Source organism: Gallus gallus, chromosome Z (assembly GCF_016699485.2).
Source record: "Gallus gallus isolate bGalGal1 chromosome Z, bGalGal1.mat.broiler.GRCg7b, whole genome shotgun sequence".
Taxonomy (NCBI): Eukaryota; Metazoa; Chordata; class Aves; order Galliformes; family Phasianidae; genus Gallus; species Gallus gallus.
Window position 1 is genome coordinate 33,304,213 of NC_052572.1, and position 23,741 is coordinate 33,327,953.

Consider the following 23,741-nt stretch of genomic DNA (forward strand, 5'->3'; position numbering starts at 1 on the left):
CTTAGCACCAACAGGCATCACTTCCTGCACTTCTCATCCATTCTGAGTGGCTGAATTGAGAAACAAGAATGATAAATACATATATTCAGAAGTGAATGTGTGAACTAAGCTCACTGGCAAGGTATAGTCAAATACTTCATTTTCTTGGTTAATTAAAACTGCAGGTTTCTTTGTAGTCTCTTATAAACTTAAGTTGGCAATTTTCTTCCTATGAAAAATTCCAGTAAATCATTTGGATGGTTTGAATGTTCACAAAATGTAAGTGATGCTAGTATTTTTTGCTTTATTTTCTTTTGGCAGCATTATCCCTAGACATATGTAATGGTTTTTGTTCTCTCACATAGTCTAGATCAAACACCTGCTCTAAGGTTTACTCTCACCTCCCAAGGCTGTCAGTTGACACATAAATATACAGCCCCATGAAAAGAGCATATTTTACCCTCACTGCAGGCAAATGTTCTTGAATCATAATGCTGCAAGAACAAAGTGAAGAATTTCAGCCCTACTCAGATGTCAGAGTAGGATTACACAATGTAAAAGTTGGATAAAGTTTCTGCCTAGTTTGGTTCTCAAGGCTCTACACAGTGAAAAATGAAAATAACTATTTGCCATATTACATGCCAGACTCCTCACCTCAGATTACCAGAGCCTTTTCCTGTATTTTCTATATGGGCTCATTACAAAACTGTGTTTGGTGTGCATGTGAATTTTACTCAGATTGTACAGGGTATGATTTTTACCTTCCTGAAGACTCATGGACAGAAATAACAATTCGGTTTTATTTACTTAGAAAAACTTTCTGTGTTGATTTGCTATCTTAAACTCCTCTCTTTTTTGAGGGGGAAGAAAACAGCAAAAGAGCTTTTTCTGCTGTCCCATTTTACTTTTAGGGATTTGATTTGAGCTTTTGGTAGCAAAAACAAACAAACAAAAAAAATCCTGGTACTACACTGACTCAGTGTCTCTAAAAATGTCTCCATTAAAGGACTGTGATAACAAGTTTAACAAGTTTTCAAAATTTGCTTAGCAGTCTTTTTTTCTGTCTGATTTTCTTCCCAATTTGGCCTTCTTGTCTTTAACATACTTTCATTTCTCTGGAGGAAAGCATCTGAAAAGGCAGTAGCTACCTTTTGGACCGAGAGGAAGGCTTTTCTGACTGCAACAGCTCCTGGACCAGTCCCTGATATCTGTCCACACCAGTAATGGTGTGCATTAGGAGATTGTGCTTGGTTTCTGCTTATTTCTCCAAAGAGTCATCCCACTGCAGTTTTACAACCTGTAATCTTTGAGAAGGAGTCTGTTTCCTCTGTGGGTTATACCTTCTTGCATATTCTTCTCTATTAGAAAAGAGATTCTCTGCTTGGTTTTATTTTCCAGATAAAATTCCCTGGGACGAGCAGAAAGAAGTCTTTTTGTTTATTTGGATGTTTATTTTAGACTACCGTGAGCCTGCTCTTTTAATTCCTTTTATCTGTATGCAGGGGAGTGCAGGAGTCTCCTTCTGGCCTTACCTGTGAATGCTGAAAGCTGCTGATGAACAGTGGCTAACGTACAAGATGTGCATTCCTCTTGAGGCAGTGGTTTGATAGAGGACTAACTCTGGCGGTGGGTTAGCCTAGGGTCAGTAACTCTCAAAGGAAGGAGCCATGTAAACTGATAAGTACAGGCAGAAAGTTTGTGCTCTAGTTCAGTCTATCTTTCTAAATTACCTTTCGTTTAATGCATTGAGTCACAAGTGCGCATGTGTTATGTGTGCATTCAATCTGGAGCTGTGTGAGGGCTCCTGATGGTATCTTTAGAACCGCTGACAATTAAAAATGATGAGTACTAGGAAATTTTGTTCTAGCAAGAAGGTATATTTTGCAAAAGCCTTGCTCATATGCAGATGGTATGAGCATTCGCCTATCCCAGTAACTTGATAAGTAAGCAACTGTTTTAGATAATTTCTTGCTGATGCATAGCTATAATCTGAAAGAAATCAGAAGAAATTCCTTTGGTGAAACTGCTTCTCTAGAATACTTTTTATTATGCTATCTCTTTCTAAATTCCAAATAGGTGTGTATTTGAGTATTATTAAAATAACTTTATAAAGGAGGACTAACCAAAAGGATTACACTGAGATAAAATAGAATTCTGATTATTGTACCGTATGGGAAGAGACAGTATTATAATTCCAGGTCAAGGTCAGTACTTTTAGAAATGTATGAAACACCAACATAAACTATTAGCTAGGTAGATTTGAACTCTTTCTTACTATCCTTGTTTTAGTTTCTCCAAGTGTAGCTGTGGCACGGTCATAATTGGAAGATATAAATAAGGAATCAGTGTATAAAATGATGCTGTTTCCTGCTCCTCTTGGTGCCTTTTGTATAGATATGATATGAAGGAGAAGAATGACTTTCATCAAGTTATTAATAATAAACAAAACATGTTGTGGTTGTTCTCAGGATGTTACAAATACATCAATATTATTTCACAGAGTATAAACGAAGACATGCTGCTTTGTTCTGCTATGTCAGAAAATACTGGCAGACTTCTAGGAAGAGCCAGCAGATTCTTGCTATGTTCAGGTGCTGATTCCTGCTAATTCAAGGACTTGTAGACTTCTTAGCTAGGAAGAAATTCAAAGTTGTACCCTGACCATATAATTTGGAACACCTGAGACTATCGCTTTACAGTGTCTGAACTGTTTCTCGTCAACTAGGAAATCTAAGGAGTATTTTGGAGTAGCTTGCATTGTTGGAAGGTTGCTTTGAGATTTTGACTTGTTTTGAAATCAGATTAGAAAATATTTATTGTTGAGCAGAAGGCTGAAGTCCATGAGTCAATTCCAGGTCTGCCTAAGGATAAAAATCAGTACAGCATATTCTAGGCTTTGTATGGCTTTAAGTCACTTTTTCCCATCTAATATGGTATTATTTGAATTTGGGAAAGTTGCTGGAAAGCACAACGAGTGAGTATAAATAAGAGCAACTTATTTTTCTGGAAAGAGTCATAAATTCTGAATTTTTTTTTTTTTTTTTGGTCCAGAGGCTTTATTGCTCTTACAAGCACATTGCAAAGTTAGTCCATTTTTTTTTCTTTTCATCTTTAAGAATTGGTCTTGAAAAGAAAACCCTGTCTGGGAGCTGAATATATTTCTTTCCGTTTACATAATAATGAATTATTATATTTGTTCTGAAAATTAGAAATTACAGTTTTATAACCCACTAATAGCTACATAATATTAGTTATCAGCAAAGTTGGTAGGGATTTGCTTATAAGTTTCCAGAGTAAATTTTTCAGTAGTAGTCCAGAAACATTTATGAACTAAGCAAGGAAGAAAAGAGTTTCCCTGTCCTATCAGAAAAATAATTGTTTGCTGTCTTTTGAAAAATTCTTAAACCTTTTCAGCAAAAAATAAAATATAAGTATATAAAGCACAATTCATACTGATTTAAATGAATCTATTTAAATACTGCCTGGCGAAGTGACAACTAGGGTTTCAGCACTGTAAGCTTTTAGTAGTGGCTGTGATATTATTAATGCAGCTATGGATTTAGACTGGAGGAATATGATGAATCTTTATGAAGTGTAATTGAGCGGTTGCTTATTTTCTTTTCATCCAGATTGCTGATAGGTATTCCTCGTAGTGAATCTTCTTTGCCTGAGGTTTTTTGTGTATATAGCTGGAGATGTTTGATACAAAATTTCAGAGACAGCTCTTACCCATTTTTTTGTTAATTTTAAAATGTACCAAAATTTAGTTAGCTTTTCTTTCTATTTTTAGTTTTTATCTATCAATTTATTAATGCTGAAGTGCTTAGTTATGGAATTCTGGAGTTTGAATGCCCTACAAGGTTTCAGTTTCTCTGTGTATCAATATAAAGCATTACATAACTTGTCAGAGCACTGCAGAGTATTTGATGAACAGTTGCACAAAGGTTGTGTTCAGTATCTCCCTATTGTTTAAAATTATATCCTTGGAACTTCTCTGTTTAAAGCTAAAGTAGATAATAGAGTGAAAAGATAGCATGTGTGACAGAGACTTTGAAATGTAACAGTAGCCTTTGACTTTGTCAAGATATAGGATCCTAAGCTCTGAATATATCATAAATTTATACTAACACTCAAGCTTGTTTGTTTTTCTTCTTCACCTACATATTTCCACTGTATTCAAATCCCATCATTCTTTCTTGAAATATAGTTCAAGGGTTCATCTTCTTTGAGTCAATAGAACAAAACCAGTTCTCTAAAATGAAAGCTTTTTGTTTTCCTATTAGGATTATCATAGACTTTCCGTAAAGTCATACATTGCTGTATGTATTTGATTTAGAATCTTAATCACTACTATTCTGAGTCAGATTTTTCTATTGACCTTTTCTTTCTTTTTCTTTCTTTTTTTTTTTTTTAATTTTTATTTTTTCATAGAATCGTAGAATGGTTTGGGTTGGAAGGGATCTTTAAGATCATCTAGTTCCAACCCCCCTGCTATAAGCAGGGACACCTCCCAGTAGACCAGGTTGCTCAAAGCCCCATCCAGCCTGGCCTTGAATGCTTCTAGGGAGGGAGCATCCACAGCCTCACTGGGCAACCTGTTCCAGTGCCTCACTACCCTCGCAGTAAAGAATTTCTTCCTAATACCTAGTATTAATGTATTATACCTAATTCCTGTTCCAATTTAAAGCCATTTTCCCTCATCCTGTCACTACATGATCCTATAAAAAGTCTCTCCCCAGCTGTCCTGTAACCCCCTTCAGGCATTAGAATACTGCTATAAACCCCTGCAGCCTTCTCCTCTCCAGGCTGAAGTGCCCCTAGACTCTCAGCCTCTCCTTGTAGGGTAGCTGCTCCAGCCCTCTGATCATGTATGTGGCCCTACTCTGGACCTGTTCCCACAGCTCTATACCCTTCTTGTGCTGGGGGGTCCCAGAACTGGATGCAGTACTAAGGGGCAGTCTCACGAGAGCAGAGTAGATGGGCAGAATCACTTTCCTCCACCTGCTGATCATGCTTCTCTTGAGGCAACACAGGATATGGTTGGCCTTCTGGGCCTTATCTGGCTCGTCAGCTTGCAGGATTTCATAGGTTTTCCTTGTTCTGTTCTTGTTTAATTTTCATTTCAGTTGATGTTGTGTACATTTTGTTTAGCAGCACTTCTGTAGAAATATAATATTCCATCTCCAGTTCAGGATACTGTAAATTAGATCACCTTCTTAGATCTTTACTTGTGCAAATGGAACTTAGAATCTGTCGGAAAGTTGTGCTTTTTAACTGTACACCAGCAGATATAACAGTGAATAATATAAAATTATGATTACTAATTGTAAACAGCACACAAATTTAAAGGTAACTATAAAATGTAACAATTTTAATTTTTAAAAGGCAAAAAGAGGAAGAAAATCAGTTTTTATTTAATACGACTCTTATAAATTTCATATGCTGTATTTTTGTATTTGCTTTAGCAAGAACACAGTATGAAGAAGAGAACTATAAAAACCCCTATTTTTCTAGTGAATTTTGTCTTAGGAGACTTATGAAAGAGTCAACTGAAAGTGACTGGTAGGTTCTATATTATGGCTGATAAGGCTTGTAGTTGGCTGTTTCCATATTTCTGTAGATCTGTTCTTCTCCTGGAGTTACTAAATGCACTCATAGTTCGGTTTCTCTACCGACAGGACATACACTACAATATTTATGCCACCAAGTATTGTAATCTGAAACACGAAAGATAATAAACCTAATCCACAAAGTAAATTTTATTTTAGTCACTGCTTTCCAGGAAAAAAATAATTTGATATCATCCAAAAATTTCAAAATATGCTATTTGAAAAAAAAAAAAAAAAGTTTAGCTTGTAGTAAGATATAATTGCAAAACTGGAAAAATGTTGATCGATCCTGAAAAAATTGCTAGATGAACAGTTCTATGGGGATTAATATAAGATATCTAAAATATACATAATCTTCAAAATTACCTACTTCTAGCATTTCCACTAGCAAAAGATGTAGGAGGCATGTACTAATAATATGCGAAGACTTCATTTCAATATTTGTGCCTCAGGACTACAGTCAGGTGGAAACACTGTACAGAGAAATTACCTTTCCACTGTAGAAATATCTTCAGAGATTCCATCTCTTAGCTTCAGCTTATGTCTTGGATCTTTTCAGATAGCATAAAAATGATACCCTTTCCTCAACACTGACTAAATCAATCACAGTTTTTCTGATGCACCAAAAAAATCCCTTTTCAGTTAGGATCAAAACCTAAAGCGTTTCTTCTTTCCCTTGTTTTATGTGGTAATTGAAACTGAACCGTGCAAAAAAATTGTAGGTAGTCAGCGAGTATATGCTCAAAGTAATTGCAGCAAGGTATTAGCTTTGTCTTCTGAAACAGTATTGGAAGATGTTATTCACTTTATCTGAAATTCGATGCTACTGTGCTGATTCTTGGGTTCTAGTAGGTTAGTATTCTGCATTACCATACATCACCTATTCATTTGTTCACAAATGGTTCATTTAAGGCTGTTGTGCTAGATGTAGTCTATTAAAGGCAGTCCCACTTTAGGCGAAATGTACCCACAAATGTTTTCCTGTTTGAAAGAATTTTTGAAGAGGAAGGGAGTGTTTGGTAAAGATGCATCAGTTCATACATACTGGGTTGGCACACCTGTGTGTTGGAGCACTGAATCAGCCAAAGCATGAATGAAGATCTGTTTTGTCTTGACAGATACAGTTTTAAGAAAATGCACTAGAAGTTTTCAAGCCCCAATTGTAAATTTCATTAGGCAGGAGTATCTTGTTAAAATGAAGTGAAGGTGTAAATGGAAGGCTGGAAAGCAGCACCTTCCTTGTATTTTTTCAGGTTGAGTCATTTCTTCCAGTGTTACAGTATAGTTCAGTAGTGTCATGTGACTTAGTTACCTTAAATTCCTCAAACCGCCCTTTAGTTTCTCAGGAAGTTTCTTACTTAGACCCTTCTTTGATGCTTCCGATTGTATTCACTTGTTCTTCAAGAAAGCGAAAATCATACCGTCTCTGAAAGGAATTGCACTCTTCAAGAAGACCAGATTAGACCCTTCCCACTTTTCTCTTTTGACAAAATTCATAAGCTGTGGTACTTCAGTTGTGGATGATAGACAACCAAACTAGATATCTGTTATAGTGCAAGTGTGGATGATTATTTTTTTTAACAAGTTCTAGCTAGAATAGCGTGTCACATCCAAGTGTATAAGAGCAAATTTTACTATTGAACTGGGAAGAAACAACAAAGAAGGGCTACATGCTTCTGTATCTGGTTCTTCACATTGCATTTGTGGCTCTGTTTTTATTACTTGAAATATAAAAGCAGTTATGAATGATGATAATACAATCATGTTAAAACACACAGTAATTTTATTGTTTCTGTTTCATATTCTGGTTTTGTAAAATGAATGTAATATGAGTCCAGACAGATTAGTATTTAATTTTCTCTGTTAGTACTGTATTTGCCTTAAAAGTTTTGGGAGGAAAAAAAGGCTTGAAGGTTATACTGTTGCCGCGTCTTGTTTCCTTTTAAGAAAGAAAAGAGTGAGTGAAAAGCAGTGTAGAATATGTTCTCAGATGACTTAAATACTTAGAAATTTGCCAACTTTGTTGACCTGGAGTGGCACAGTTTCCACATTGTAGACTTAAAATGTTTATGAACAAAAGATCATAACAGTTCAGAGATTAGAAAAAACAAACCAACAAACCAATTCACTAACTACTAGCGATAGGACAGAATGAGAATAATTAGTTCAACAGGTGGAACTATGTCTGCATAAATTTACCTAGGTTTAAAAAAGTTCATGATGTGAGCAGTGGTTTTCTTCCACCAGCAGAAGACATTTTGTTCCATTTGCTTTAGCAAAACATGTATGATTACCGGCACAGAAGACACCTGTTATGTGCTGCTATGAAGAACATAAATCTGGGGAAAGAGAACATCCTGTTTCTAAGAAGGACTCACCTCATGTACTTTGCAGCTCTAGATCTCGGCTGTTTGGCAGTATGGAGATGGGAGACTGTCTCAAAGACCTGGCCAATCTGAAACTGCATGTCGCCTGCTGCCATCTTATTCTCGTGGGCAGTGGGAAAAATACTGAATTAAAAGCCCAACTAAAATATGTACTGCAACTTAAAACGTAAAATAAAATTCAAAAAACAGAGCAGTCTTAAGACGCATATGTGGCCTTTGCAGATAGAAAGCCAGCATTTAAAGCTTAAGCTTACTTTGAGAACAGGAAGGCCAATAAACAGTAAGTAGCTGTTCAAATGCAGTTGGGAAGACGAGAAGGCTAAGGAAGCTATTGAAGAGTAATTTTTAAAGGATGCTTAAGCTGTGCTAGTATAATTTTCCGTAAATGATGTGAAAAATAAGCCAATTAGGAAGCTTGTAGATTTGCTTAATGATAACTGTAAAAGGATACACTGATATTACAAGGCCATTAAAGAACAGTTCAGTGAATCTTTGCAGCCTTCCCTGCTGAAGATGCCAACCACTCCTTTATTCCTCACAGCAGAAAGATCGGATGTGTTAAATTTTTTTTGAAGCAACTGTACAGCAATAATGAGGCCAAGCAGGTAAATCGGTTGCTAATATTTTGATGTTAATATCTTCACACCCAAGCTCAGGTATGAAATTACTGAACTGTAACCTCGTTGTAAACAGCTACTGTGATAGTGGACTGGCAGGTTGCCACTGCTAACTCCCATCTGCAAAAAGGGCTCCAGAGGGAGCTCCAGACCAGTAAGCCTGGCTGCTTCCATACACTGGAATATGGCAGTGTTGTCTTTACACACAAAAAAAAAGGGGGGGGGGGGGGGGGGGTAGAATGAAGGAGAGGGGGAGAAATCAGTGAACACAGAAACAGGTAAAGTCAATTTTATTTGGAAGTACTCAGTGTGGCTTCCGTGAAGGGAAATTCTGCTTCATTAACCTGCTGGAATTGCAGACTAGTTCCAGGAACCGTGTCGATAAAACCTAAACCTGCATTTTGAAAATACCTTGACAAAGCTTTGTCAAGGCTCCGCATGAAAGGTTATAAATAAATCCCATTTCTGTGGGATTGGAGGAAAGATCCTTTTAGCAACATGGAATCAGTTACAGGAGAGGAAACAAGGGAGGTGTTTAAATGCCTCTTTGAGGATGGAAAAACAGCACTGCAGAAACAGGCTTGTGTACTTTCTTGAGGTAACATCTGCTTTTGCCTCCTCTGTAGATAAAGCTTTGGTTCTGAATGGATCCAGCACTGGTATGACTTGCTTGGGCATTTCTCAAAGTCATTCAAGACTTGGGTTGACTTGTATAGATTGGATCCTGTATGACACATTGTAACTTCTTGCATAGGCTAGCTGAAGTATTTCCAGTCTAGATAGACCCTAATTTCAGTTGAAGTGTGTTTCACAGACGAATGAGTTTATTTGTAAGTGACAGAACAGACCTACTCCTTTCCTTATTACATATTATTTCTTTGCTTCCACATCTTTCATCGCTCTGAAAGTTTTTGTGTATATTAATTCTTTATAAATATCTTGTACTTGCTGCTTGACTAGTCTGTAGAAAGGCAGTATGGATGTGTCTGTTTATACTTGTATAGATGTGTTTATTCAAATGTGTTTTTGAAGGTGAAAACTACCTTGGAAGGTAGAGTTACAGGCAGTAAGGATTCTAAGATAACCTTAATTCACTCCCTTGCATTCATATAATTTTGAATACAGTCTTTAAGCACGTAATTGGCAGTTTTTCTTTTTTTTTTTTTCCAAGGGAGCAGCTTGCCATTCAGTACAGGAAATGAGCTTGATACAAGGAACAGATAGTTTAGAAGTGAAGTCTATTGTAGCATGTGTAATAGAAGTTAATGATAACTGAGGCATGGAGAATGAAAGAAGAGCAAAGAAAGTCAACCCGTGAAGCTGGGTGGTCCTGAAAATAGCTGGAGTTGTGTGCAAAGCAAGTTACTTTAAGCTTTTCATGTATTTCTTATTTTCTTTGTACTCCATGTGAGACTATGGGATATGAATTGCAATATTTAGATCTACAGCTGAGAGAAGTGCTAGACATACAGAGTGCTTCAAAAAACTGTGCATAACCCTTTCCTTAAGTTAGCAGATATTTTGTCCTGATTTTCTGTTGTCTCATCTCAGAGGATTTTCTAAAGAAAATAAATCTCTTCTGAAGCGTTTAGGTGCTGCTATTGTTAGTATACCAGAATAGGCTGCTAAGGGAGCAGTCCAGCCTTCAGAGCAAAACTGGAATAATGTTATATATACTGAATGAGGTTATTTTTTAAATCTGCATATTAAATGACTGCTCTCAGTTGTATGTGGTGTTGTATCCTAACCTAAAATAAATGGAATCTTACTGTTGAAATAGCCTGTAACTATAAAGTTAGAGATCGTATCAGAAAACACGTGTATAATGAGCCAATGGAAGTAATATCATTAATTTAGCGTTTCTCATATTTGCTTTGAAACCTTAGGATTGTTATCTTTTCTTTACCTAAAAAGGACTAGCTTAAACTTGGTGTATGTTATCAACAAAATTTTATCTGAATTTTATAAATTTGTCTATACATTTTAATCGGCTCTTGTACCAATGACTCTTTATGTTTGAAATCTGCTGTTAACAAATTATTAAATGAACTTCTGAGCGCTGTCAACTTATTCCTGACAATATATTGATATAATTAATTTTGAGTAATAGCAAAGGTTTATGGTTGATTTTTGGTTCTTACTTTTTTTTTTATTTACTCTTTTGTAGATTGAATCTTGAAGAGGAATTAGATCAGATGAAAGTACACCAGTCTGTGGGTAAGTTTACAGTACAGCAGTTCAACTGTGTTTAAAACAAGAGAGAAGGTATTGTGTTTTAAGTGTGTACACTTAAAATTAAGGCTAAAGAGAAACACTAGTTTTAAAGTTATTTTCTCTACAAATAGTAATTTCTTCTTGAATATGTATTTTGCAAGCATAAGGCCACACATGGTTTTGTTTCAAAGCATGTTTCTCCTCAAGTTCTCTGCATGTCTGTGAAGTCAGCGACAATTTTTATAGAGACAAAAATTATTCCAAAGTTGCAATTTTTATGTGTAAAATCTACATAAGAAATTTATATTTTATGTTTAAAATACATTTATATATGTGAGTGTGTATAACATCTAAAGCATGTTTATGTATTTGTGAAGCTATCTCCAGAATCTGAAATGCTTTTGAAGTTCTGAAATACAGTGATAAAGAAATTTCATGCTCATTCAGGCTTCTTTTTACAAGAGCTATCTCTCAAAGCATGTGGATTCAAAAGGAAATCAAAATGTCGGATCTCTTGTAAGAGTTTGTCATGGATACCTTCTTTTATATCTTTACAGTCTGTACAATAGTTGATGGTTCTGTGAAGATAGGTAATATATTATCTTTTCCTCTATCACTCTGATGCTGTAAGTCGCTGTTCTTGAACAGTCTGGGAGAAGTAATCTACAGTGAATAGTTACAGTCCATTTGGTTGTCAAATCTGTGGGGAATTCCTTGTGAGCAATATTCTGCAAAAGCAGTAGAAGACTCAGAAGAAGTATTCTGCTAAAGAACCATGTTTTGTCAACAAAGCCCTGACATTCTGTATCTCATTTTTCTGCTATTAGTCTGTTTCATTTCCTATGATAATATTGACCATTTGAGTGAAAAACTAAATATTTTTTCCTTTAGTTTGCTTTATGATTTACATAAAATTAATGGAAATCTCCATCTGCTGAAGTTGGAACATCACTGTCTCCTTTTGTTTTAGTTCTTATGTTCTACTTTCATGGTCACAGAGTTGAAGAAAACTAACAAAGGTTTAAAATACCAACTTTTAAAAGCAATTCTTTGTTTTTGCCAATGTAGTCATTCTTTGTATAGAGAGAAGTGGAAAGGCAACCAGCAGTGAAAAGAAGTCAAGGGCCTATTGAACACTAACCATGTATTTTCAATAAAACAATCAGATCCCTGACACTGCCAGCTCTTTACATGTTTGATACTGTAACAGCTAGTCTTTTTTTCCCCCATTTTTCATTAATATTTTAGATAAAAATATATCCTTTTTATAAATGAACTAGTGGATACGCAGTTCTGGTTTGGTTACTAGTACAAGTGTTGTTTCACTAGAACTGAGAAAAAGTGTTCAGTTCCTAGTGAAGTATGTTACAAAAGTGTTTTATATAGGTCTTCCAGCATTTGTTGTAGATTTTATTTAGATGAACAGGGTTGGTTTTTTTTTTTTTTTTGTTTGTTTGTTTTGTTTTTTTTGCTAAGTTAGAAAATCAAGTCTGACAGTATGCATTAGGCAGTACTTTTTTTTTTTTAGCACGTAAGGCTGAATTGATTCCAGCCATTTTCAAGCTTTTACCAGTTGAGGTATAAAAAAGTACTATTCAGTCTGTAAAAACTAGTTTTCTTATTTGTCCTAGCAAATGCCTAGCAATTTCAGTGCTGTAGACACTTTCATGAGCTGGCTGATATTTTCTGGAAGAATATAGTAAAAAGACTGAGGATTGGTGGCTATCTGTCAGCATAATTGAGAGCTTTTGAGCAATTCTTGCTCACTAGTTACAAAGGTATATGCATTCTTTGCCCTAAAATAGTATCTAAGTCCCTTCCCAAATAAAAATAATACCTTTGATCTGTTGTCTGGCATTTACTGAGAGACAAAACTTGGTATGATCTGAATACAGTTTTTAACTTCCTGCATAAGTATATTTTCATTCCTAAAATGAAACCTGGCAATAAATTACTCAGCTTATGAAATATGTTGGAATTCATTTTCACTGTAATGAGTACCTGTGTCCATCAGGCATTTTAATTTGCAGGGAGTTTCTCTGGATTAAAAAATTAGGCACTATTGTCTTACCTAAATAGATACTGGTTGTGTTTGTCAGAAGGAAGCGCTAGATATCTTTATTCCTATTCGGTACCATTTTTCATGGAACCGCAGATTCATCACAGAGTGGCTTCACTGGAAAAAACCTTAAAGAACTTATGTCTCTTTCTCCAAAAGCAGGAAAAAGAGTCCATCTAACCGCATTCATAAAAATACCAAGCACCTTATTAAAAGCAAGTAAGTGATAGTCCCTCTATTTCTTCAAAGAGGCAGTTTGAAGGCTTCTTGCATTTTAGAGTCCCTCTGGATATGTCATGTCACCAGTTCATTAGTGTGAATGGCCTTCTCTTCTGGTGTTCATAGTGGTCCTTTCCACCTGCTTTTTCTACTTAAACATTTTTGGAAACATGGGAGATTAGACTGCAATCAGTGAAACAATGGCTTTCTGCACCATGGCACCCTTTATCTGTAAGAGGAATCTTCCACCTAATGCATTATGGGGCTAAAATCTTGTTCTGTTGATTTTATTTATATTTTTTGGTAGATATTCTATGACTGACTGATACACTAGGTCTGCTCCAAAAGTAATGCCTCCTATTTTATTATATTGGCATACAACTTCAGAGATGGATGTTATGGATATCACAGTAGAGGTTGAACTTTTTCACCAATATTCTGTTATGTTGTTGTCATATGAGAGATCTAGCAGAAGGGCAGTCTGACAGAATGGCATCTGACGTGGAAGTGCATGTGAAGCAATGGTGTGTTATTACATTCCTCCATGAGGAAAATATGGTGTCCAATGACATTCATCAATGCATGCTGAAGGTGAACAGAGCCCAAACACTGGATATGAGCACAGTGAGGTGGGGGGTGGTGTATTCAGCAGAGGTGGCAGCCATGTTCTGCACAGTTGTGCAGATAGTCATACCAGAAAATGAAGAGCATCTCAGTCAGCTCACTGATGTGAATAGGTACATTACAATCAACGGACTGTGTCTGGAGCTGAATATTGGCTTAATTGTGATGGAAACAATGGTGGAAATGTTGGAATATCACAAATTTTGCACCAGGTGGATCCCAGGAATGCTCACATGAGAATGGAAAGTACACTATATGCAAGTTTGCCAGGAGCTATTGAACCAGTACAAGTCAGAAGGTGACAGTTTCCTGGATCACATCATCAGCAACAACAAGATGTGATGCCACCACTACAAGCTGGAGAGCTGGAGTCAAAATGGCCATCTGTGGAGCGGTGACAGGTGAATCCTTCATGGAAGAAAAATTTTGAGACACAGCTCTTAGTAGGTAAAGTGTTGTGCACTGTCTTTAGGGGTAGGAAAAGGATGGTCCTTCTGGATTTCCTGGAACCTGGACAAAATATCATCTCTGACCCAACATCCTGACAGTGACTAAGCTGGAGGCTTAAACTTACCAGGCCAAAGAAGATCTTTTTCTTGCAGCATGATAGCCCGAGGCCCCATATCAGTTTGAAGACTGCATTTTGCTAGGTACAACCCCTTCATAGCAGCTGGGAAAGAATACATCACCTTCGCTGGTGTAGATTTTTATGGGCGTGGCATGCAGGCTCGTGTTCACTGCTGGCAAAAATAGATAGCTAATAGTGGTGCTTTGTAGCTGTGAATTTGCTCTATCAAATAGTGTTATTATGCTATTGTAATTTCCATGGAAATAAATAGGAGGCATTACTTCTGGAACAATTTACATGCCACTATTTATTGTTTTTTTTTTAATGGATAGTTTTTTTTTTTTTCTCTGTAAAAGGGATTTACACAAATATTAGTAGGGAGCAGTAGTATCACAGTTCAAATACCATTTGTCAGCAGTGTCAAACTACCTGATAATCAGATTTTGTGGCTATTAATTAGAAACCAAGTGTTATGTTCTAAAGCTGACAGTTAACTGTTTTCTCAGTGGGATATGTTTACTTACATAAGGCCACTGTAATTTCCTGACTGAAGATTGTGGGTTTTATGACTTACAGGTCTTCCTTGAGGAACAACTTGGAATTTTTTTATGTAGGAGTCTGATGAGTAGATCCCATCTCTTGCTGAACAGATTGATGTGATGAATCTGTCTGCTATCTTAGACAGACGCACAGTTATAGGCAATACTGTTCTATTGCCTCCCTAACCAATTCCTGTGAACAAATACATATCAGTTAGAAGGGAAGGAGGGAGAGAAGAAGGCTGAGTAGGCCATTTATTTTCTCCTTGATCGAAAGGGTTATGCTACAGTGACCTTTGCCTTTTCTTTAATGTATTTTGCTTTCGACTTCTATGGTAATACTGAACATGTGCAGATTTTTCTGTCTGTTTTGCAGTAGTCATCTTTATTCTCATGCATATCATATGTTTATTTATAGATAGTATTGTAAATTGTATTTTAATATATCCACATAATAAACATAACACCTTGTGTGCTTTGATCAGTTTCTTCGACTGTGGGAAATCATTTTCTTTTTTTTCAGTGAATTACAGTAAATGCTGATATAAAAGCTACAGCAGACATTCAAATGAGTGAATATTTAGAAAAAGATGAAAAGCATGTTCATATTATCTTCGTGTGTTACTTAAAGAATGTTGTAAATGTATGCAGTACCACTGTGCTGGGGGACTGTAGTCTGAAATAACATGGGAACTAACATATTAATATCAAGGTAAAGGTACATATTCCCCAGATGCGTAGTTTTACCTTTTTCAGCTTTTATTATCTTTAGAATAGTGCTCCATTTATTTCATGAATACAGAAGTATTAATTGGCCATGACATGTTCCAAAGACAAAAGAAAGGTCTAATTCACTCTAACAAACTTGTTAGTCACTGTTTATATCAAGAGGATTGTGAATCTACAGAGAGTAACACTGTTTTCTTCTACACTTGCTTTGTTTATAAATCAAAAGTTTTTAAGTGACCTGCAGTGTCTGCTTTAGAAGTATCATTTCAAACTACAAGCAGACCTTCACCATATGACACAGATATTTATCCCTTAAGATTAATTGTTAAGATAATTTGGGGAAGAAAAGAAATATGAATATTGTGTTCTTTTTATAGTGTTGATTTTTGTTGTTGTTCTTGAACATCTTTAATATTCTAAGAAAAAACTCCTTGTGAGGTGTATAATTGCTTTTTTTCTGTAAGTAGTGAGAAATTTGTGAATGGTAAGCATTTCAGCAAAATCTAAATACAATATATTTTACTTCTGATTTATTGTGTATATTGGACTAGTAAACTTTTTCCTTAAGATCCGGTGGAATAATTAATTCTTCAATTATTCTTTTTGTGGGATTTTTAGTACCTAAAGTGCATAGCTTGATCTGAGAGCGATGCATAGAGTAATGTTCATTCTCATTACTTGTATGAATTTCTAATTGTTATGAATTCACAGCATTACAGTCCAGTGATTTGTGTGATTTATCTAGTGAAGTACATGATCTTTCACTTATCAAAAAAGGAGTTTAAAGTTTTCATCCATCCTAATTCTGTTACTGTTTGCTTTGTTCACCAATCACTCTGATCCTCCTAGCAGGGGACAAGACCTAGAGAACAAAACTGGTAGTGACTGTGTAGATAAAAAGGCAATGAATTCTGCTTTTAAGGCATAGAGGGAATAGTCTATAAAAGAATAAAAATGGGAATGAAAGTACAGTGTCTTTAACCTGCAGATCTATTGTACCTTTGAAAAGCCTGTACTCTTAAAAAAAAACATACTGTGATGCTGCAAAGATTCATAATTATGTGACAGAGCACTTTGAAAAGAGGTCACTCTTTAGAAACTGACCAAAAGGCTTGTCAAGAAAATAGACCATGTTATAAATAATTGCAGAAAGCAGATTTCCTTAAAATGTCTAGATATTGTTTTAGTGTTATGCTAGGTGTCACAGTGTATTATTTATTCTCTCATAGAGGTCTATAATTTATTTTCTGCTAGAGCTACTTTTTAAACTTAGTGAAGATGATGGGCTCAAGAACAGTACTCCAAAGAAGAATATGGAAGCCAGTTCAGATGAGAGGTTACAGAAGGTAAGACAGCAATCCCACCAAACAGATCTAGATTTTAACATAAGAATCGTATGTGTAAGCTAGTATCTATGCATTCAGGCCTCAGTTTTCATTTCACGGTTGAAAAATATGGATTTCCAAAATTGTGTCAAAAATGAATTCTAGTGAATTAACTGTGGGTATATCTTGAGAGATAAGCATAGTAAATTAAAAGAATTGTTAGAGCTAAAATGTTAAAAACTGGTAAATGATCTAAATGTTGCATGTGTTTAGCATTTACCCCTTCTAAGTTCAGAAGTCCTGAGTTCTTTTGCTGACTATTTAACTTTATATGATATCGGATGCTAATTTTCACAAATCTCTTGATACGTAATAAAATTGATGATTAATAGCTTTTCTTGTTTTATATAAAATTTAGAACAATGTCACATATGCAAATGTTTTTATATATGTGGGTTTATCACTCTTCACAAAATAAATTTGATGTTTGGCTTAGCAAATATGAGTATTTAATCTTTACTGCTCAACATTCTACATGTTTCACTTCATACACTAACAAGATGTTCTTAACTAGTTGCTGTTTGTATTGACATTTATAATATACACAAGTAGTTTAGTATGTTAACAGGTGTTCACTTAAGAGGGCTCACTTGTATTTTACCATATGTCTTGTTCACTGCGAAGAAAAGACATCCTTCAAACAGTATTATACCTTTAGTTTGTCAGTTTGCAAAGCAGTGTTTGTTTTATTACTTATAAATCTTTAAAAGCATGCTTAAATTGAATAAGCACAAATCTATAATTTCAAATGTCAGTTTGGGTATGTCTATTTATTTTTTATTTGTGAATTAACTTGTAGGAAGTATGGTAATTTACAGCAGATGATGTGATTGCATATACTTGTAACACTTGCCATATGGTCAGGCAATGAAGGCTGTCATCTCGTTATTACTGAATGACAAACATCATGTTAAAATAATAACACACAGAATAGGAAGTGCTCACATTCATTTATCTTAAGGTAGAGTGAGTAATTGAAATAATTTGAATGCTACCATCTGAAATGTCACACAGTTTATGCTTGGTTATCATCTATATCTCAGAACTATAATTTTATTTGCCAGGTACTACATAATTTTTATCTCTATGGATATACAGAATTACGGTGGTACCTTAGGGATAAGTATATAAGCTATTCATTGTTTGTTTTCTTGCACCTGTCATATATGACTTTAAGTGCTAGTGAGCGCAAAAGGTTGCTTTTAAGAACTAAGAATAATAATAGAAGAATCTCAGTTTAGGAATATGGTTGAAGAAAGGTACTGTTATTACTTACCATGGAGGAGCAAAAGAAAATCTATGAAATTTATAATAAATCTTGATTCCACTGAAGTATTTGGAACAAAAATAATCCTCATTTCACCTAGCAAGATTATGTTACCATGAAATGGTCTATTCATTGTGGGAATGCTACAGATTTCTGTCAAAGAGCACAGCATAGTACATGCGTGCATATTGGAATGTCTGCTATCGAAGTCGTAAATAAATTCAGTATCAAATTCATAGATACATACACAGCTTAGGTAGCAGCTTTTGCCCTTTCTACATTGGTACTTCTCATTTATCCGAATCATATCCATATCCACAGTATGTATCCATGCATATCCACTTTATAAATAATTTTCTAAGTTTTAATTAAATGCATTGGCAAAAAAGTCTTTGTAAATGCTCATGGCATTACTTGAGAAATAATATGCTTTCGATATTTGCAAACTACTGGCCTATCCTATCATTTTGTTACACTATGAGATTTCAGAACATGCTTTGAAATTTCATAGTGCAATGAAGTGATAGGGTTGGCCAGTAATTTACAAGATGAATAACTGAATCAGCCACGTGCTGCTTGAAAAAATAGTCTTTTTCTCTCAATTCCTTTAAAATGTACTGCACCTGATACTTCCCGCACTGGTATAATGGGGATGGAGCTTGTGCAAAAACAGCTAAGTATGAAATGAAAATCTTGTGAGTAAATGTTTATTTTAGGATCTGCTAGGATTAAAGTCTCTTCTTATTTCTAGAAATTGTGAGACTAAGTTTGAGTGATAAATAGTCCTGAAGAACTTTGAGAATCACCTTGTTCATGGCTTTGAATTTGTGCAATCTTCAAAGAGCTTCAGAAGCAAAACGTATACATCCATTTAGGTAGAACATGCTTCTGCAAACTGTAATTGAGAAGATTTTAAACATGCTGCATTAGAATGGGGTTGTTTTTTCCTTCCTATGTGTAGAAAATACTTTTCAGCCTTTGTATTCCTTAAGTGCTGAGCTTCTGACATCTGTTCATAGAACCGTAGAATGGCCTAGGCTGAAGAAGACCATAATGATCATCTAGTTTCAACACCCCACTATGTGCAGGGTCACTAACCACTAGACCAGGCTGCCCAGAGCCACATCCAGACTGGCCTTGAAGGCCTCCAGGGATGGGGCATCCACAACCTCCTTGGGCAACCTGTTCCAGTGCGTCACCACCCTCTGTGTGAAAAACTTCCTTCTAATATCTAAGCTAAACCTCCCCTGTCTCAGTTTAAGACCATTCTCCCTTGTCCTATCACTACCCACCCTTGTAAAAAGCCGTTCTCCTTCCTGTTTATATGCTCCCTTCAAGTACTGGAAGGTCACAATGAGGTCTTGCCAGAGCCTTCTCTTCTCCAAGTTAAGCAAGCCCAGTTCCCTCAACCTTTCTTCATAGGAGAGGTGCTACTGCATGTTGCTATGACGCTTTCTTTTTTTTTTTTTTTAAAAAAAAGGTTAAACTAATATTTATTTTGTATATTTATATCACAGGAAAGAACATGTTGATTAAGAAAGCTTGTGCAAAGTTGTCTGTATTTCAAGATAGTTTTCCTTCTTAAAATGTTTATTTAAATTCAATTAGTATGTATAACGAAATCAGTAACAAGCTTAAGATGCATCTGGAAAGTTCATTAGCATATTTAAACTTCTGTGTCACTTTGCCTGGAATTTTAACTTCTTTTACCATCTGCCCTTTGTTCAACAGCTGTATTATTGCAGCTAGAATGTATTCATCTGCACTATGTTAGAATCATTTTTAAATTAAGTACTTTAGATTGCTTTTGTCCTTGTGCTTAGTATAATATTATTGTCATATAATAAATATGTTTTAGAACGGGTTTTACTCTACTGGATAGGTTAACATATTATGAATGCATAAATTATTTTTGCTAGGTAGAGCAACTGGAAAGAAGATGTAAAACTATTGAAAGGGCAATAAGGAAACAGAAAGAAATAAATAAGGACTTGCTGAAGGAGAAAAATGATTTGAAAGCATCTTTAAAATTGGAAAAGGAAGATGCAGACACAAGAGAAAGAGAGCTGGAAAAACTACTCAGTAGGATTTGTGAAATAAAAAAAGACAATGCAGAACTTCAGTTAGTGATTGATGATCGGGAGAAAGAAGCTGCTTCTTTGAAGAGGCAAGTGGCAGAAGCGAACAGGTTGAGAAATGAAAATGAAGATTTGCTGAGTCAAGTGGAGGAGCTGACGTGTTTGCTGGGTGAAGCCAAAGCAGCGGCAACCTCTGGGCAATGTAATTGCAAGATAACAGGCACCAAGGTTAAATTAAAAGCAGCCAAGAAAAAGAGCTCTTTGGGACATCATGGAGCTTTTCTCAAACAGTCCATCAAGGTTATGAGTAATGTATTTGAGAACTTCCATAAGGACGGCTGGGAGGATGTGAGTGAAAGCAGGTACGGCTCTCATTAACTTAGCCCTGTAGAGGGGACACTGTGCATATGTAAAGCACTAGCAAATGGAGATTGAATTTCAACTACTGTTGATTTGGTATTCAAAAAAAATACTGTCAGATCCTTTGAAATATCTTGGGAGGTCTTGTTCTGAGTTTATTGACTGAAATTTGCATGCAAAATTAGCCACAACTGCATGAGTATTTGAATAGGTGCCAGGAAACCCAAAAGAAGGCAATGCTTGATTTCTTCCAGTGATGCTATTTTCATGCAGTCATGAGGCTTGAAATTGACAGTTTGGCAGGTTGATTTAATTTGCTGGCCCTTTGCATATTCACCACTGACAGCTAAGGATTCCCAGGCAAGCCTACTAAGTCGGTTTAGTTATCTTGTGACATGCCGACCCGGGAGGAGAAACATTTTTTCCCCTTAATTTAGTTAGATAAATTTTGAATGACCCATTTCAGCTTGCTAGCAGATGTCTACAAGCTGTTTAACATCCTTTAAATTAAGAACCATCCACACTAATTATTTCATGTATGTTTTATCCACAGTCATTGTACTAACTTTAATTGAATCATGGTTAAAAATTGGTTCTTTAAAGGTAATTGTTACTGCTTAGAGTCTCAGTCATGAGTCACAAGGCCCTCTGAAAATTGCACAGGCAAGATTTGTAAATGTTCGTGATTTTTACTTCAGCTTCTGCGTGTCTACACAAATGAGACTGCAGTAAGCTCCTGTATGAGCAGCTATCACACCTTTCAGTACTTAATACTAAGAGACGTGTAAAGAAATTTCTCAAGCCTGTACTTACCCCCAAAATATAGAGAAGCTATAAAGAAAATGGAATCTTCTTTGTAGCTTTCATGATAACCTTTATATGTCATGCGGAGCAAGTCAGCAATGGCAAATGAAGCCCTTCTGCTGCCTTTTCCTGTACAAAATAGGGACTCCCAAATACAGTATCTCAAAAGAGAAGAAAAGTTAAGTGCCATGTAATTTGTCTGTTGCTAACATTAATACCAGGCTTGTTTGTTTTTCTGTTTAATATTGGAGATCTGATTTTACTGAAATGTGTTTTTACTTGTTACAATTAACAAAATTTTATTCAGCTTACTGTGTTTTGCTTTTTAAGAAAAAACTTCAACAAAAGAAATGACATTTCAAGTTGAGATTTGTGATATAAGAAAGTGAGCATTTTTGTAGGAGATATTCCAAGGTGTCATACTCAGAAACTAAGGCAGATTTCTTACCTAGCTTGCTCTTATTTTTAATGTGTCTCAGACAGTAACTCTGAATTTCTAAATTCAAGTCTTTTGTTGTCTAAATAAACTATTATTTGAAAGAATTCCAATGAGAAAATCGTGCACACATTTAGAAGTGTATCTCTGCTGCACAGATTACATTGTTTTCTATTCTTACCAGTCAATAAAGCATGCCAGTCTGTCAGCACAGATTTTGGTAAGCATGGTGTTCCTGTATAAACTCTTCTGAATTTCAGGCCTTCTTCCTGGTTAAGTGCCGTCCATCTCTAACTCATTGATTTTTATGATGATGAAACTTTGTTTGAACTGAGTTTGTGCCTCTTTAAATGTCTCGGTTTAAAAAGTAACAACCTTGCTGTAGTCAAGAGTTTCCTTCTCAAATGGTTTGCACAGATAGTGATGAAGAACTACTGATGGTGATATTTCAAGATTTATGTTTTAAAGTAGACATAACTGATTTAGAAAACAAGGGGCAAGGCTGTAGAAAAACTGGAAATTAAGTGTGCATTGATATTTTAACATCAAACCATACACTGAAGGAAAAAAAATGAAAAATTTGAAGGTTTTACATCCAGGTCCTTTCTATGGCATGCAATTTGAGTGTCATAAATTCTAAATTGTATAGAATTTAAAAGTGCTACAAAATGAGTATTAGAAATTTCACTGAAGTGTTGTTTATGAGCTCATCTCCATCAACAGTACGAATAAATTGAAACATTGTTATTAAGTATAGTGCATTTGTATGACTTCCTATCAAATGTGGAAATGCGGAGGAATCTTAGTGTGTCTGTGTGAGCCTTTCACAGACAAGAAGCACTATTAAGCAGTTTTTCAAGTACGTCACATTTGTGGATGATGTCTGAGAACTCCACTCATTGTATACTGAAATTCCATTTGACAGAAGGGACTTTCAGAGATGACAAAAGACAATTTCAGAGATTTCTTTTTATTGTATTTGTAAATATCTGATGAATAAGTCACCTTAGTTTTGTTTGGATTTTATAGTACTTTCTCTTCTTTCTTGCATGTAGTATTTTCTGTGTGATTGCTTATTGGCTGTTTGGAACTTTTAAAAGGAATTGCTAATGTTTAGCTTTGTTTTGTTTTGTTTTCCCTCACGTGCTGTTTTAGTGACTCTGAAATACCAGCTCCTGAGAGTCTGGAAGCAGTGACTATGAAGATAGTGCAAGATATTGATCTGTTACCAAACAGAAACAAACAACAGGAAAAAAAGCAAATACAAGATGGCAAAAAACCCTGCAACACTGCACATTTAGAAGGCAAAAGCCAGTGCTACAAGAAAAAGGTATATATGTTTTATTCTCTAGTGCAGCATCTTGAAATTTAATAGTTCATATTATGACTGCTTTTTCCTTTTAATTAATTTGACTCTTGTAAGCTGAGAAGAAAATCTTCTTTCAGGTATTCATTGTGTTCGGATATCTTCTTTCAGGTATTCAGCTTTATTAATATTTAGAATATTTTCTGAACAATTACTCTGCAAAGTATTTGAAGGACACATTGGAGTGCAAAAGCTGTTTAAAAACTTTAAACCTACTGTAGGCTAGTCCTACTGTCTCACAGTCCAGACAAAGAATGCCACAGACATTCCATTTAACTATTTCTCGTTTGGATAAACCATAGAATTTATTTGAGCGACATTGTCCATTACAAAGAACTTCCCCATTTGCTCTCTAGTAAAATGATGTGTTGACTAGTCAAGCTTTAGTACTTTTCAGTTCATCTGGTGTGTGCAGGAAGTGTTATGTCCACCTTGGATTCTTTTGGCTCTAGCTCTGTCCAGGTGATTCTGTCAAGAGAAGAGTATGCTTTTAGCTTTTAC

At 35.5% G+C, this 23,741-nt stretch overlaps 1 protein-coding gene across 1 annotated transcript in view; it reads left to right on the forward strand.

Annotated features, from left to right (window-relative positions):
- CNTLN (centlein, centrosomal protein) overlaps positions 1-23,741 on the forward strand; it is a 191,099-nt gene that overhangs the window by 103,198 nt on the left and 64,160 nt on the right. The window contains exons 14-17 of the mRNA XM_015280215.4: positions 10,760-10,809; positions 16,799-16,890; positions 20,116-20,636; positions 23,030-23,204. Coding sequence (XP_015135701.2) covers positions 10,760-10,809; positions 16,799-16,890; positions 20,116-20,636; positions 23,030-23,204 — 838 coding nt within the window. The remainder of the gene's footprint in view (positions 1-10,759; positions 10,810-16,798; positions 16,891-20,115; positions 20,637-23,029; positions 23,205-23,741) is intronic.